At 42.6% G+C, this 18,075-nt stretch overlaps 1 protein-coding gene across 9 annotated transcripts in view; it reads right to left on the reverse strand.

The window, feature by feature from the left end:
• TCOF1 (treacle ribosome biogenesis factor 1) overlaps positions 1 to 18,075 on the reverse strand; it is a 145,603-nt gene that overhangs the window by 113,908 nt on the left and 13,620 nt on the right. For 8 of the 9 annotated variants that reach the window (XM_033927393.1, XM_033927388.1, XM_033927392.1 and 5 more), the window contains 6 exons: positions 13,211 to 13,293; positions 11,558 to 11,786; positions 11,308 to 11,381; positions 5,439 to 5,699; positions 4,247 to 4,456; positions 1,769 to 2,035 (listed from right to left, as the gene is read on the reverse strand). In XM_033927393.1, the coding sequence (XP_033783284.1) occupies positions 1,769 to 2,035; positions 4,247 to 4,456; positions 5,439 to 5,699; positions 11,308 to 11,381; positions 11,558 to 11,786; positions 13,211 to 13,293 (1,124 nt within the window). The remainder of the gene's footprint in view (positions 1 to 1,768; positions 2,036 to 4,246; positions 4,457 to 5,438; positions 5,700 to 11,307; positions 11,382 to 11,557; positions 11,787 to 13,210; positions 13,294 to 18,075) is intronic. The other variant, XM_033927390.1, reaches the window with a different exon arrangement.

The raw sequence follows: 18,075 nt of genomic DNA on the forward strand, positions 1-18,075 counted from the left end.
TTCCTCCATCCTTCCTTCCATTCCCCTGGTCTGGCATCTGTCTTCTTCCCTCCCCCCATGCCCTGGCATCTCCCCCTCCCCCTCCATGGTCTGGTATCTCCTTTCCTTCCCTCCCTCCCATGAACTTGGCATCTCTTGTTCCTCTCCTCTCCCTTGTTTTCCTTCCCTCTTTTTCCCCAATTGGGTGCAGCAGCAACAGAAGCAGCATTTCCTTCTCCCTTTCCTGTGCAGCAGAAGCATTTCTCTTCCCCTTTCCCTCCCCCTCCATTTCCCTGTGCAGCAGCAGCATTTCCCTTCCCCCTTTCCTGTGCAGCAGAGGCAATTCTCTTCCCCTTCCCTCCCTCTCCCTTTCCATGTGCAGCAGCAGCAGTTCCCTAGGGTCCCCTTTCCTATGCAGCAGAAGCATTTCTCTTTCCCCTCCCCTTCCGTTCCCTTCCTTGTGGAGCAGCAGCGTGTCTGGCCGGCTCCCTTGCTCAGTTGATCGTTCCGTTCAAAGCCGCAGGTGGTGGCTTCTCGCGAGATCCGCGCCTGCGTCAGAAGCCTCTCTGATGTTGTGACATCAGAGAGGCTTCCGATGCAGGAGTGGATAGCGCAAGGAGCCGCCACCCGCGGCTTTGAATGGAATAATCGACTGAGCAAGGGAGCTGGCCAGACACGCTGCTGCTCCACAAGGAAGGGAAGGGGGAAGAGAAATGCTGGTGTGGAAGGCGTGAAGAGCTGCCGCCAGCCACAGCTTTGACTGGAACAATCAACTGCAGCAAGGGAGCAGTTAATCATCGTGTCCAGACCGAGGGCCACAAAATAGCACCTGGAAGGCCGCATGCAGCCCATGGGCCGCGAGTTTGAGACCGCTGGTCCAGGCTTTAGAGAAGAAATGGGAGCAAGATAAACCAGTTAAATCAAAACTATGGCTGCAGTTAAAGACTGAGAAGTCTACATGTCTTTCATCCTATCGTCTCTTCCTAATAGAGGGATTAATAAGCCAGCATAGGGTTACCATATGGCTCCATAAAAAGGGAGTATGGATTGAAACATCCGGGTTTTTCTTCCATTGCTTTCAATGGAAGTAAAGCCCAGATATCGCTATCTGTCCTCCATACTTCCATTGTTTTTAGTAGAAGTAAAAAACGATGTCTAAATCCGTCTTCCTTTTTCTGGTAACCCTAAACCAACAGTTATAAACATAACATTAGTACAATCTGAATATGAGAATCTGAATAAGAGTCACCATCTCTTACTTATTGCATGGTGTGGCCTGATGAAGTAAATTTGGGTTAGTTTTCAAATGGCCTTGAGCAAGTCATTAAAACCTTCCATTGCCTCAGGTACAAATTTAGATTGTAAGCCCTCTGGGGAAAGGGAAATACCTGAAAGTAACTCGCCTTAACACTACCACTGGAAAGGAGTGAACTAAGTTAATAAAGTCAGATGGAGAATGTAAGGGAGTTAGCACTGATTTTCAGCATTCAGTACCTGGATACAAAATATAATATGGGGCGCAATGGCCTCCTCACCCCTTCTCTCAAGCCAGAAGAGGTAAACTCCTATCCATCTCCTGCCTCGGATGGAGAATTGTCTGGGCTTTCAGGGGTAGGAAGAGTCAGATGTCAGTATGATGAGGGTAATATCTTTTCAAAACTAGGTGAGCGGTGTAAAAAAAAAAAAAAAAAAAATTATTGGCCCCAATGCATTTGTATGTAGGTGGCCTCATTGAGAGATATTGCAACAGGAGTCGCCACACACACAACCTCAAGTCACTAGGACATACCTGCTGTGTCTCCTCCTCACTAGAGCTGTCGCTGCTCTCAGAACTCTCTCCATTTTGAATCCCAGCAGCCTTTGCAGGGGTCAAGATCTTTCCCACTCCTGATTTGGCCTGGCTTGGTGCGGCTGAAGCCAATTTCGTGCTTGAGGCTGGACTAGGAACTTTCCCTTGGGCAACCTTACTAGACAGTGGGGTTGCTGGAATGTTCTTCACTGCTTTTGCATTAGCCTGGAGCGTTTTAGAATTTGCTGCTTTAGCTGTTGGTTTAGGCTACAATTAAGATAAAAGAAATATGGAAAGAAGAAGAAAAAGAAGTTATATAAACTTTATCTACAGCTACTCACAGAAACTATCAGAGAGGAAAAGAACTTCAGTTGCCAAAGGTTTGTCACAAATGTTTGTTCTGACTAGACTGAAAGATCCATGGAGCAGAGGCTACCTTATATGTGGATTTGCATCGCACTAGGTATATCTAGCAGTGCTTTAGAAATAAGTGAAGGGACACGTATCAGTATCTTGGTAGTTTTCCATAGAATGTTTAAAGCTGTAAGAAAACCAGACCCTGTTTGTCTTTCCTTCTTTGAAAATAGTACAAGGACATTTATGTTTGAAAAGATATGTTCTTAACTTGTTGTGAAGTGAATTCAATTGTTTTTATAAGCCGTATTTGCAAACAGCTTTAGATTAGGGGCTCTGCTGGTCAAGGCTTTTCTGACCTTTTGGACTCCAGTCTTGAGATAGAAAAAATGCTGATGTGTTTAAAGTTTCATGTGACCTGTGTCCATATATGGTTTGTGTTTACGTCACATGCTGACAACACCGATTCATTTAGAATGATATAAAAGATGTGAAGCTCACAATAAAATTGGACATGTTTTGGAGATCATTTCTTGCCTCTACAATATGTCCCCAGGTGCACCTGACTTCCAAATGGCAGAGAAAGTATGGGGCAGGAATTGGGACCTAATCCTTTTCAATAAGCAATATTGAACTGGCTTCATTCAGGCTTTAGAGAAGAAACGGGAGCAAGATGAACCAGTCAAATCAAAACTATGGCCAAAGTTAAAGACTGAGAAATCTATACTCCTTTCATCTTATTGTCTCTTCCTGATAGTAGGATTAACAAACCAGCATAGGGTTACCATATGGCTCCAGAAAAGGGGAGTATGAATTGAGACATCTGGGTTTTGCTTTCACTGCTTTCAGTAGAAGTAAAACCTGATGTCTGAATCCGTCTTCCTTTTCCTGGAGTCATATGGTAACCCTAAGTCAGCAGTCATAAAAATATCATTAGTACAATGTGAATATGAGGCGACAGGAGTACTTGGTCTGATCTGATGAAGTAAATTTGGGCTAGTTTTCAAATGGCCTTGAGCAAGTCATTAAAACCTTCCATTGCCTCAGGTACAAACTTAGATTGTAAGCCCTCTGAGGAAAGGGAAATACCTGAAAGGAACTCACCTTAAAACTACCACTGGAAAGCAGTGAACTAAGTAATTAAAATCAGACGGAGAATATTAGGGGGCTAGCACTGATTTTCATCGTTCGTAGATCTTTCCCTACTATACCCGGATACAAAATGTAATATGGAAACATAAGAATATCCTTATTGGGTCAGACCAATGGTCCATCAAGCCCAGTAGCCCGTTCTCATTGTGGCCAATCCAGGTCACTAGTATCTGGTCAAAACCCAAGGAGTAGCAATATTTCATGCTACCGATACAGGGCAATCACTGGCTTCCCCCATGTGCTTCTCAATAACAGAGCCCTGCCGATAACTAATATCAGATCTTATCATTAAGTTCATATTACTACGAGGACCTTCAGGTAGCCATGCGAATAGCTTAACTGGCTAAAGGCTCCATTCTTCAACACTCCTCACATTAAAAAAAAATAAAATTCTCTTTACATTTTTAAATTTCTGTATATATTGTTTTAAATGATAAGTGAAAGTATAATGTAACTTCCGTGCAGCAACACCCCTCCCGACGTGATTCAAGCCCTTCCTTAGGGTTGGGGTTGTAATATAAATAGTCACAATATCAGAGTTTACCCTGTCTGTTTGTAAGCCTGAAATCTCCTGCTTTTCTCTTTAAAATATTTGGATGCGAGACATTTTAGTTACTGCTATTAATGATTAGCCATATTTGAGGAGGAATTATTTTATAAAGATATCTTTATAAAATAGTACCTCTATGTAGGAGCTTCTAGCACCATGCAATAAAATTATCCACCACTTGTTCAAAAAGACATGCTGGATCAATCCAGGCAAACTGACACTGAGGAATTTCCAATCAGCCCCCTTGTGTCATGGTCCTTAAATTTGGGTAGTGGCACAGTAATCTTGTGCGCAAAATAAAGCAGGCAGCGGACATTTAAATGTGATCACGATGACCTGTACCAGTCACTGACCGACAGGTAGTCAGCATCTGCTTTAACTTCATGAATAGAAGCACAACATAATCTAAGTAACATACTCACCACCTGTGTCTCCTCCTCACTGTCAGAGTCATCAGTGCTGTCACTGCTGCTCTTTGCTGGCTGTGTCACAATCTTTCCCATCCCTCCTTTCACTTGGTTTGGTGTAGCTGCTGCCGATTTGGTGGGCGGGGCAGGAGTAGAAACCTTCCCGCGGGCACTCTTCATTGAAACTGGGACTGCCAGAGAATTCTTCGGGGGTGATGCTTTAACCTTGGAAGGTGTAAATCAAATTGTCTATTAAAGTTTAGTTCTGGTATCAGGATTAATGGTACTATAACTGGTGACATAAGAAATGGAAAACAAAGAGCGAAGAAGACTCTGGTGCTTAATGTCTTATTGTATATCGAGACTCGATACGATTCGTGTTTCGGCCCCAAATGGGCCTGCCTCAGGAGCCTGAACAAACATATATAGAAAAACATATACGGTGTGTGTGTATATATATATATATATATATATATATATATATAACATCATTAGGAATATTATCTATCATTTTTTATTATATATTTCCTTGTATATGTGATTTTTAATGTTATTTAAACTTGTAAGTTGTTTTGTTTATATATATATATATATATATATATATATATATATATATATAAACAAAAACAAAACAACTTACAAGTTTAAATAACATTAAAAAAATCACATATTCAAGGAAATATAATAAAAAATGATAGATAATATTCCTAATGATGTAAATAAAAACTAGACTAAATTTACTTACATATATACATTATGCAGCAAATATAAAATAAACCATATTGCAAATACATAATATAATGTATTTGTAATATGGTTTATTTTATATTTGCTGCATAATGTATATATGCAAGTAATTTTAGTCCAGTTTATATATATTATATCTTTCTATATATGTTTGTTCAGACTCCTGAGGCAGGCCCATTTGGGGCCGAAACACGAATCGTGTCGAATCTCGATATACAATAAAAGACATTGAGCACCAGTTGTCTTCGCTGTTTGTTTTCCATTTTCCAAGTTTTGGGAAGTTAGTATCTCCTTTTTTTCTGGGACATATAAGAGATGAACATATCAGGCAGAATAAAAGGAGTAAGCCACATATAACAATTGTCTAAAATCCCATCATAACACACTGCGACCAGCGTCAGCAAAATTAGGGCAAACTCCCCCCCCCCACCTCCCATCATCCCAAGTCACTACGATGCACCTGCTTTGCCGCCTCCTCTTCCTCACTTTCATCAGAGTTGCTGCTCTCAGAAACTTCTGTCTTTTGGATTCTGGCAGCCTTCGCAGGACTCGTGACCTTTCCAGTTTCTGCTTTGACCTGATTGGGTGCAGCTCTTCCTGGCTTCTGGCTTGAAGCTTTCTCCTGGGCAGTCTTGCTGGAAACCGGAGTAGCTGAGATGCTCTTTGGCAGCATCGATTTGGCCTGTGAAGTTTTAAGTGTTGCTTTAGCAGCTGGTGTATTCTAAAGCCCAAACGAAGAGAGATGCATTAACCAGTATCAAAATGCATAAATCACGAGCAAGAACTTTAAAAATAAAAGCATCAAGGAAAAACTAGCAGTCTAATGGCACAGAGATCAGCCATCTGAGTGTACGCATGGAGGAACAGACAGATAAATACTGAATCTCATGCTGGTTATCAAAAAGCTGCCAATCTCTTTGGAGTGAGGTGAGGAGGAGAGAATGATGGACTCCCATTTTCAATTGAGCACCCCAATAAGTAATTTAGCAGGAAAGTTAACAGCATTCTTCTGGTCTCGGGCTCATACTCCGTTTGTATTTGCAAATATTCCAAGGAATATTGTGGAATGTGTTTTTTCTATTTTAATCCCCATCAATTCTAAGCTCACCCCCTGAATGTGCTACAAAAAACAAAGCTCATATAGCAGATAAATAATGTATGAATAATACTCTTATTAGAATGTGAAGTGCTCAGACCTTATAACCAGTGTTTTTAGTGTTATCACCAAAATGAGGTTAACAAGGGGACCATCATTGCCTTCACTGTCCCCTGACCACCTATATTGTATAAACAAACTCTCAACGTAATTTGTTCATAATAAATAATGTACTTATCTTTGCCAGGTGGTAGTTGATGATGTTGAACCTCGTTCAAACAAACGTGAACCAAGTGATGTGACTTTTTAAAAAAATTTTTCTCTCTATGTGTGCGATTCAATTTATGGTCCCTGTCCCCCCGACCCAGGTTTCGTCTCTTCGTCAGGGAGGGACATTGATGCTATTACTGATTATTGAAATTGTCATAGATTATCATCACAGAGTATAATTATCTATTCCTCCAGAGATAAATTTATCTACAAAAAACAAAACCATATTTGTACGAAATTTATACTTTCTAAGACTCCTTGATAAAGTCTATTTGAAACAAACATTGGGGACTATTCCACTAGCATACATCTTGAACCTGTTTGAAATAACTCTCGACCAAAAATTATTTATTCAATTTTCTATGCCATTCTCCCAAGGGAGCTCAGAACGCTTTACATGAATTTATTCAGGTACTCAAGCATTTTTCCCCATCTGTCTCAGCGGGCTCATAATCTATCTAATGTACCTGGGGCAATGAGGGGATTGAGCGACTTGCCCAGGGTCACAAGGCGCAGCGTGGGTTTGCAGATATGTGCATAGATTAAAAATCCCACTATTCAATGAGCATATGTGATTAATCTAGGTCCAAATATTTATATCAGCTCGAGAGTAGGTGTTAAAACTTCCTTCTCCTGCAAGATAAGCACAATATTTTATAGACGTACATAGGAAGTGGAAAAGCATAATGTGAGCAGCAGGACGAGAACCATATCAGACAAGAAACATCATTGCCAATATATGACAAATGTAAAAACCTCTCTGTATAAAGATGCCTTTACACCCTAAGAAATTATTTTCCCACAGGGAGTGCAGAGCTCTATCTTTACCCCCTACCTTTTTATGTGGTCCTTTATGTTTAAATTTGAATATTGTATTTTTTACTATCCCCATGTTTTCTTGTCTATATATTTCGGTCTGTTTTTCCCCTTCCCTCTGTTTTTATTATGTTTTAAAATTTTGTTGAAAAACCGCCTAATCAGGGGTAAGAAATTCCGGTCCTTGAGAGCCGGAGTCAGGTCAGGTTTTCAGGATCTCCATAATAAATATGCATGAGATAGATTTGCATCTCAAGGAGGCAGTGCATGCAAATCCATCTCATATTCATTGTGGATATCTTGAACACCTGACCTGGTTCCGGCTCTCGAGGACCAGAAGTGCCTACCCCTGGCCTAGATGTTTCGGAAGGCGGTATATCAAATAATTAATAAACTTGAAACTTCAAATCCCACTGCTGCTCTTTGTGATCTTGGGCAAGGCACTATACCTTCTGCTCAGATTGTAGACCTTTAAAGGGACAAAGAAATACCTAGTGCACCTGAATGTGACTCACCTTAAGCTTTATACAAATACAGTACAGTACTGAATTACTCAAGGTGAATGGTAGTAGAAGACGACGACATTGATGCTGATAGGACGATCTCAGCCTGAGCCAACCTCAGGTGCATGAGCTGAGGTTGGCAAGATGACTTTTGTCACATCAATCTCTGGCACGAATCTCATGACTCGTTGACTGAGAAAAATTGTCAACCTCATCTACTTGGCTTTCTTTCTCAAGTCCTTAAGTGTCTCAGCATAAGGGGCAAATGCAGAGCTTGCCAGATGCTTGAATTTAGACTGCACTCCAACATGGGGTCACATTCCTCTTTGTCGGTGAACAAATTTTTCCAGTGTTGAAGTCCATCCTGGCATGCAGTTCAGGTTCTTTTCTTTAAGTGTGCAAGAATTTTGGGCTCTGTAGACCATAAGAGGCTTGCATTTGAAATCACTCTCTGCATTGGCACACTGTAGCAGGTTGATTTGATCTTTAAATGCCTTGAATCCTGGGGCTTTTGTGGCCATTTTCGTTATATATATCTGTTTCCCAGTCAGCTTGTAAAACAAGCCAGACTGATCCACATTGAAAACCTGAGCTGGCACATATCCCATTTTTTCAATTATACTTAGCAAGTATGCTTTAAATTCCTCAGCAGCTTCGTTGTCAGCTGAACCTGCCTCCCTGGAAAGCCTTACATTTTTTAGCACATAGCACTTTTAAAAAACGCGATAGCCAACCTGAATTTGCAGAAAAGGTTTTCACATTTTCCTGCCCCTGTGTGACGTATTTGTAAATGTCACTAACAATGCTGTCCACTGTGCTTTTTTTCTCATTCACCACTTGCATTATCCACAAATTTAGCCATTTCTCCATCTTTTCCATTGACTATTCATGAACCACAGATGTTGTTTTGGAACTTTCTGGTGCAGCTTTGCGAACAGACTGACGAATATCTTCCTCTCTTTGTCGGATGGATCAAATTGTAGATTAATTCACATTGAACTCACGGATGACGGAAGAAACAGACTTGCCAGAATGAAGCCTGTCTAAAACGGTGACACGTCAAAGGCACGGCGGACAAAGCCACGCCGATAACCACGCACTGGACATATGCGCATCGCTGGTTCACCCTATTTAAAGCCTTACCTTTTATGCTCTGAGAGGGGATGTGGAAGGGGAACCCTCCCACTACAGTTAGAAATCCTGGCTCTCCCGTTGGGGAAAACAGGAGTTTTCAGTGTACCCACCCCCAACGGGAGCGCCAGCACTACGTCAGGGGGATTCCCACCCACACACCCCCTCAGAGCATAAAAGATAAGGCTTTAAATAGGGTGAACCGGCGACGCGTATATGTCTGCCGCGTTTTTGTTGGCACATGCTTGTCGGCGTGGCTTTGTCCGCCGCGCTTTTAATGGTATCCATCTAAAACATGTATTTTGTCACTCAGACACATGATATGTTTAAATCTTTTTTGGAGCTGTACTTGTAAATGCTTGTAACTCACTCTCTTGACGCTTGGTGGCTTTTTCTGGAAACAAAGCCCAAACCTGAACAGAACAGACTCCACAGGCTCTCGAAGCAATATGCCTTGCTTGATTTAGGGGGCAAGGCTTACTGCTGAGGCTCCTCTAAAAAAAATGTGGGGAGGTGGAGGAAGTGGGGGGAGGGACCCCGCTCGAGACCCGCCGGGTTTGACACCCCAAAGGTCGGACGGACCCCCAAACAGGGCCCGGCCAAGCTCCGTCAGGCCAAAAACAGGGACTAGAAACCCCCTAAACAAATTCCAACAGCCCTACCAAGGGAGATGGGTACAGATCACTCAACACCTGCTGGAGACTGAAAGAAGACTGAGGTAAATAGAGAAGGGAGTATATTATATACTGTCCCACAGTTTTGTTTTCAGTCTCCACCTGCTGGTCATGATTGGATATATACCCATTCGTAAAGATTAACCTCTACTGGTCTGGAGAGTGCTAAAGAATAAAGCTTTTTTTTCTAAGGTTGGAGGTCTGCGAATGTGCAAACACACAGCGCGAATAGTGGTCACAGTGCATGCAGCCGCGGATAAGCAAAACTGTGAATCAGGAAAGGGTGAATAACGAGAACTCGCTGCATACGCCCAGCCTCCACTTCTGCTGGACAGGAATCTAAACATAAATCTTTGCGGCTACTGTACACTCTTCAGGGCCAAAATGAAGTAAGCAAGCAACCCCCCCCCCCCCCCAAAAAAAAAAAAAAAAAACCCAAAAAACAAAATTTTATTTATTCAATTTTCTATACATTTTCCTAGGAGAGCTCAGAACAGTTTACATGAGTTTATTCAGGTACTCAAGCATTTTCCCCGTCTGCTTTCAGAAAAGAAATAAAAACCCTACACTTCCCCCTCCGTACTCGTGAATTCCGTATCCACGGATTCGCTTATTCGCGGTTTTAAACGAAAACAATTCCTTTCATTTTTGGGGCTATTTTAAGCCCCCCCCCTTAAGCCTTACCTGGTGGTCTAGCGGGTTTTCGGGGCAGGAGCGATCTTCCCACGCTCCTGCCCCGTGCAGATCGCTCACAGGAAATGGCTCAAGAGACTACGGGAGCTCAAGGCAGCCATTTCCTGTGAGCGATCTGCACGGGGCAGGAGCGTGGGAAGATCACTCCTGCCTGAAAGTCCGCTAGACCACCAGGTAAGGCTTAAGGGGGGTTCACAGGGCTAAAAATAGCCGGGGGAAGCATGGGATAAGGGCAGAACCGGCCTGAATATTATTTGCGGTTTTTCCATATTTGCGGGCCGGCTCTGCCCCTAACCCCCGCGAAAACGGAGGGGGAAGTGTAACTCCGCAGGAAACATTTCAATCCCCAGAAGTAACCTACTCAACTATGTAACTCTTCTGGAAATGTCCAGATAACCTCTTATGTAATCCGTCTTGAACCGCAAGGTAATGGCGGAATAAAAGTCACTAATGTAATGTCATGTCCCGGTGGACTCACAATCTATCTAAAGTACCTGGGGCAATGGGGGGATTAAGTGACTTGTCCAGAGTCACAAGGAGTAGCGTGGGTTTGAACCCTTGACCCCAGAGTGCTGAGGCTGTATCTTTAAACCCTGCGCCACACTCTTCACATCATTCAGTCTTGGAAAGAATCATTTCAAATGTAGCTACTGAAGAGCTGGCTCACTGTTAAAAAGCACATCATGGTCAACAGTTTTTGAAAAGTATTGACGATTTTAAAAGTATCAGTAAAGAACAGCACTGCAGATTCATTTTAAAGGGTGGAAAAAAGAAACATAATCCTTGATTTACACCAGCTGGTTAGGTTCACGGCTACCAACAGACATATATTATCCAGTTTTCATGGCAAACAGATGCACACGTTACTCCTGACAGACATTCTGAAAACCAGACCAGACTTGGTATTTATTCTTCTAAACCAGCAGTTTTCAACCTAGTTTTCAGCATTGCTACCTAGCAATTCTGTTTTTCAGGATATGCCCAATGAATATGCATGAGCCTATTTGCATGCAAATATACTTAACATGTATTCATTGGTGATATCCTGAAAAGCTGAACTGCCAGGTGTGTCTCTAGGACTAGGTTGAGAACCCCTGCTTTAAACTAAAAGATGCAAATATCATCTAGAGAAAATCAGCAGTTTACCTGGGATACTGGAATTTCCTCTTCCTCCGAGCCTTCACTGGAAACGGTTTCACTGCTGCTCTCTGCTGCCTTAACTGAGAGAGAAGTGAAGACATCAGATTGCTTTGTTTATCTTACTACATAGTGAAGTATACATACAGGTTCATAATTCAGTCATCCATTTCTTCCTTCTTAGCCGCAAATGCCCAAACAAGAACAAACAAATATTTTCTGGAACATTCAAGAAAAGGAGTAGGCATGAGTTCCTTACCAGGAATTTGAGTTAGCTTGAATTCTGGCGCCTCATCCTCACTCTCTGATGAGTCATTTCTTTCAGACTGCTTATTGGCCTGCTTTGCGATCCCAGTGGTCTTTGTAGGAGTCTCGGGCTTGCTTGGCACCGATTTGGCAGGGGAAGCTGGCTTAGCCATGATTGCACTGGCTTTCTTTTGAGACCCCTTGGAGTTTGCTATGTTGCCTGCTGAGCCGACATTTTTCACCTGTTTCAAAATGGTAGCCAAGATCAAAAGAAGAACATACCCCTGGGTTCTCTCTCCCCCAGGACTCTAACACGCCCATCTCCACTACAGTCTATTTCCCCAGGACTCCTCAACGATCCTTTCCCACCATTCTCGGCAAAATCAGAATAAGTTATCAAAGTGCCTACATTCAAGCAACTCTAATGAAAAGGCAACATATGGAACACCAGAATATTTGGAAGTCTGGATCTACGAAAGCAAGATGTCAATGGATCCCGTGATTTCCTGCCAAACTACGCCCAGCTTGTTGGCCTGGAATCTTTTTGAAATTCCTTCTTTCCTTTTCTTCATCGCTATCCATTATTCTTTTTATTTTTAAATATAAAAATTACCACAGAATGGATCAACAAGAATAATTTATAAATGATAGCTCTAGATCTAATAAATGTTGGCACTGTAATCTAGAAGCAGGGACTTTGGATCATCTAATTTTTTATTGTCCTTGTATTAACGCCTTCTGGAAGTCAATTTGGTCTCAAATTAATTATTTTCTAGAAAATCCAGTTGCTATGTCATATGATACAATTTTGTTTGGAACAATGATGAGAGCAAAGAGTCAAATTTCAGCAAATAATAATAAATTACTAATTATTATGACAGGAGTTGCCATTCAGAATATAACTAGAAATTGGAAAGATTATACAAGACTTAACTTTACTTTTTGGTGGAATTCTATATGTTATATTTATAAAATGGAACGAATTCTTGCTATGCAAAAAGGAAATTATAACAAGTTTAAAAAAATTTGGGGGCCATTGATTGAATATTTGAATGATTAGACACTTTTTTTTATAGAAGAATAATATGATATGGGATTGGGAGGGTATAATGTGTGCGATTCAGATAAAATGTTGATATGTGTGGAAGGGAAGGGGGGGAGGGGGGATAATATAAGATTTAATATTATATGAAGTATACAAGTGAATTGTATGAATATTGAATGATTATTGTATACTTGTTATGAGATATGAAAATGAATAAAGAATTGGGGGAAAAAAAAAAGAAGAATAATTTATAAAACATAATAGCAAATGTCCATTGAGACCCTTATAAAATATTCAAAACTATCTAGAGGGATGTAGTGTTTTGTACAACTCTCTACTACCAAGCCCATTTATAATAAATCTTGGGTATATCAAACTGCTGACTTGTCCTGTTGTACTTTATACCTTTTTTCCCCCCAAATAAAGTGCTGAGCTGTATCACATCTTCTTAAGTGCAATCATATTTGTTGGCTCACAGACTGAATTGTAATTCATTCCCACGCAGAAAGGCTGTCTTGACTCATACACTGAGGAGCAGCGAGATATGAAATTACAAGTTTCTCAGCTTCTAGGCAATCTGTGTTTGTGCAGATATGCTCTAGAAGAAAGGGTTAACCTTACCACATTCTTTTCCTTCCTAGCTCCTTTCTCTCTTCCAACCATCGCAGTGGAGTTGGTGTGAAAAGGTTTGACCATCTCGTCATCTGTAAAGAAAGCCAGCAGACTCTCAGCAAGCCAAGACAGCATAAAAAGCAAAGCTTAAAGGACTAAAAAGTCAGGTAAAACTATTCTCTCCTAATTTTAAGAGTTTAAGCATTTTCTATCAGCAGTATCCCTTTCCATTAATAGAATAAACAGATTATGTACTTACCCAGGTAAGCTCTTTTCCAGTAGATAGGAGAAACATTCTAGACAGCTGGGACATACTTAAGCAATCCCCAAAGAGCTAGGGCAGGCTTGCTGCGCCGGCCCTTAAGACCAAGGACCTGAAGGCTGAATCCTGTCTTGCTGCTATATCTACTCTGTAGAAGTTTCAAGTTTTAATAAAATTTGATGGATCGCTTAATCATAACATAAAGCGATGAACAAGTTTAAAAACATGTAATATAATTCTCATTACAGGGAGACGCCCTCTTTAATGTAGGCCAACCAACAAACAAAACAGACCCTAAGGGAAAATGAGGGAAGAAATACAATATTTTAACAGTAAAGGAAACGAGTAAGGAAAAAAATGAATGGAGGGGGAAAGACAACGCTAAAAATCTGGTAAAAATTAATTAAAATAGTGATGGAGTTAAAAAAAAAAAAGTACTTAAAAGCATCTTAAAAAAGAAAGCATTTCAACTTCTCAGTGAGTATCTCTGAGGAGTAAGAATGGTAAGGCTATGAATAGGTAGATAAGGAAGAGAGCTATGTAATTGCTATTAAAGGTAGGCTTGGGTCATTGCAGGTCAGTCATCTTCAGAGTCCAAGTAATCTATGGCAAACGTGTGAAGAGAAGACCACGATGCCACCCTGCAAATCTCCTCAAGAGAGACAGATCTAGCTTTGGTCCACGAAGAAACCACACTCCTGGTAGCATGCACTTTGATGGAAACAGGTAACTGTTTCCCAGAAAGAATGCAGGCTGATGAAATGGGCCCTATGGATCCATCTGGAAATCATTGCCTTGGAAGCGGGAGCACCCCGCTTAACAGAATGAATCAGCACAAACAGATGGACAGAGAGGCGAAACTCGTTAGTGACCTCCAGATAACGCAGAAGAACTCTGTGCACATCCAGGTTCTTCAACAGGCGGTCCCAGGATCTAAAACAAGAGAGCCCGGCCACTTGGACCCGCATAGAAGCCACAGTAAGGCCTTTATCCAAATCAGTCTGAAGAAAGGCAAGAATCACCAAGATCGGAGCTGAATACGGATCCACCTGGTCTTCAATGCATCAATTTTGGAATGCCTTCCACGCCTTAGCGTAAGCCAACACTGTGGACAACTTCTTAGACTTGAGAAGAGTATGACAACCAAGGCAGAAAATCCTTTATCCTCTAAGGCTGTGCACTCAAGAGCCATGCTGTAAGAGCAATGTAACCCGTATCCTCCATGACAACGGGACCCTGCTTGAGAAGGTCCGGATAGGCGCTCAGCCAAAGGCTGCAACCTACACACAGACACATCAGATCTGCGTACCACGGTCTGCGAAGTCACTCTGGAGCCACCAGAATGACGTGGCCTGGATGAGCCGTGATCCTCCTAATGACTCGGCCGACCATCGGCCAAGGAGGAAAGACATACAGGAGAATCTCCTGAGGCCAAGGCTGCATCAAAGCATCGAGCCCCTCACTTCCAAGCTCGATCTTCGACTGAAGAAGTGAACCGCTTTCTTGTTCCTTGCCATGGCTATGAGGTCAAAGCGGTGCGATCCTCAGCGCCCCACAATCACTTGGAACACCTCTGGGGACAGGACCCATTCACCCGGATCCAGAGTCTGTCTGATGAAGAAGTCTGCTTGAATGTTGTCCGCTCCCGCCACATACGCTGCTGTCAGCACCAGGAGAGGATAGAAGGTGGGCTTCCTGAGCCAGAGGAGGGTACTTGGTTCCTTCCTGGCAATTGACATAGGCTACTACCATCAAACGGTCGGAGAAGACCCCGACTGTTTGGCCCACCCGAGTCTTCTGCAATCTCAGAGCCAGATGAATGGCCTTGAGCTCCAACCAGTTGATGGACCACTTTCCCTGTGAGGGCATCCAACACCCCTGAACAGGACAACTATTGCAATGAGGGCTAGCATAAATCATCACCACGATCCAGGAGGCACTGTGAAGTAGTACGCCCTGCAGAGCAATTGCAGATGAAGCCACCAGTCCATGCTTGCTCAGGCCTCTAGAGTCCATGGCAGACAAGTCTGCAAGAGAGTAAGGCATGTTGAAGAGGTCATATGTTCGCCCTCACCCAAGGAACTACATTCAGTGTGGCAACCATAGATCTAGAAGCCAGCGTTAAGATTGTGGGCTCTCCAGTGACAGGGAAACTCCCAGTGTACCTGAATGTAACTCACCTTGAACTACTACTGAAAAAGGTGCGAGCTAAATCCAAATAAATAAAATGCCATCTGCACCCATGACAGCAGAACTGAACAAGTCCAAAATTTTCTTAATCACTACAGAAAGGGATCACCCTTTCATGAATAGTTATTTGCTGGTTATGAAAGTGAAATATGTTAACTACAGCATTTCTCAGAAAAAGGACAAAGAGAAACAATTTTCCAGTCAGTATTAAAGCAAATTTTTATAAGAACATAAGAATTGCCGCTGCTGGGTCAGACCAGTGGTCCATCGTGCCCAGCAGTCCACTCATGTGGCGGCCCTCTGGTCAAAGACCAGCGCCCTGAGACTAGCCCTACCTGCGTGCGTTCCGGTTCAGCAGGAACTTGTCTGACTTTGTCTTGAATCCCTGGAGGGTGTTTTCTCCTATGACAGACTCTGGAAGAGTGTTCCAGTTTTCTACCACTCTCTGGGTGAAGAAGAACTTCCTTATGTTCGTACGGAATCTATCCCCTTTCAATTTTAGAGAGTTCCCTCTTGTTCTCCCTACCTTGAAGAGGGTGAATAACCTGTCTTTATCTTCGAAGTCTATTCCCTTCAGTAACTTGAATGTTTCAATCATGTCCCCTCTCAATCTCCTCTGTTCGAGGAAGAAGAGGCCGAGTTTCTCTAATCTTTCGCTGTACGGCAACTCCTCCAGCCCCTTAACTATTTTAGTAGCTCTTCTCTGGACCCTTTCAAGTAGTACCGTGTCTTTCTTCTTGTATGGCAACCAGTGCTGGACGCAGTACTCCAGGTGAGGGCGCACCATGGCCCAATACAGCGGCATGACAACCCTCTCCGACTTGTTCGTGATCCCCTTCTTTATCATTCCTAGTATTCTGTTCGCCCTTTTTGCCACTGCTGTACATTGCGCGGATGGCTTCATCAACTTGTCGATCAGAACTCCCAAGTCTCTTTCCTGGGAAGTCTCTCCAAGTACCGCCCCGGACATCCTGTATTCATGCATGAGATTTTTGTTGCCGACATGCATCACTTTACACTTATCCACGTTGAACCTCATCTGCCATGTCGATGCCCATTCCTCGAGCTTGATTATGTCACGTTGTAGATCTTCGCAATCCCCCTGTGTCTTCACTACTCTGAATAACTTCGTATCGTCCGCAAATTTAATCACCTTACTCGTCATACCTATGTCCAGATCATTTATAAAGATGTTGAAGAGCACAGGTCCCAGCACCGAGCCCTGCGGCACCCCACTAGTGACGTTCTTCCAGTCCGAGTATTGCCCATTTACCCCTACTCTCTATTTCCTATGCTCCAGCCAGTTTTTAATCCACGTGAGTATTTCACCCTCGATTCCATGACTCGTAGTTTTCCGAAGTAGTTGTTCATGCGGAACCTTGTCGAATGCCTTCTGAAAATCCAGATATACAATGTCGACCGGGTCGCCCTTGTCTATCTGCCTGTTTACTCCCTCGAAGAAGTGCAGCAAGTTCGTCAAACAAGATCTGCCTTTGCTGAAATCGTGCTGGCTAGTCCTCATCAGCCCATGTCCGTCAAGGTGATCAATGATGCGGTCCTTTATCAGCGCCTCTACCATCTTTCCCAGTATCGAGGTCAGACTCACCGGTCTGTAGTTTCCCGGGTCTCCCCTTGAACCATTTTTGAAGATCGGTGTAACATTCGCCACCTTCTAGTCCTCTGGAATCTTTCCTGATTTGATCGACAGATTTGCTATTAGCTGAAGCAGTTCAGCTATAGACCCTTTCAGTTCCCTGATGACCCTCGGATGGATACCATCCGATCCCGGGGATTTATCGCTCTTACGTCTATCAATCTGCCTGCATACCTCTTCTAGACTGACTGTTAACCCTGTCAGTTTCCCTTCTTCGCTTCCAGCATATAGTCTGATGGGTTCCAGTATGCTGTGTATATCCTCTTCGGTAAATACAGACGCAAAAAATGTGTTCAGTTTGTCGGCGATTGCTTTGTCTTCTTTTAGCGCTCCCTTTATTCCTCGGTCATCCAGTAGTCCCACCGCTTCCTTCACAGGTCTTTTCCCCTTAATATATTGAAAGAACGGCTTGAAGTTTTTCGCCTCCTTGGCTATTTTCTCCTCAGTCTTTTTTGGCCCCTTTTACTGCCTTATGGCACCTGCGTTGATGTTTGTGCTTTTTCCAGTTTTCGTCTGTTTTTGACTTTTTCCATTCTTTAAACAAAGTCTTCTTGTCTCTGATCACTTCCTTCACTGCTACAATGAGCCATGCTGGTTCTTTGTTCTTTTTCCTCTTGGATCCCTTGTTGATACGCGGTATATATAGATTTTGCGCCTGGAAGCAGTACGGTAAAATTATGTCCTTACCTGATAATTTTCTTTCCTTTAGTCACAGCAGATGAATCCATAGACTAGTGGGATTACATCCATCAACCAGCAGGTGGAGAT

This window comes from Geotrypetes seraphini, chromosome 18 (genome assembly GCF_902459505.1).
Source record: "Geotrypetes seraphini chromosome 18, aGeoSer1.1, whole genome shotgun sequence".
Lineage (NCBI taxonomy): Eukaryota > Metazoa > Chordata > Amphibia > Gymnophiona > Dermophiidae > Geotrypetes > Geotrypetes seraphini.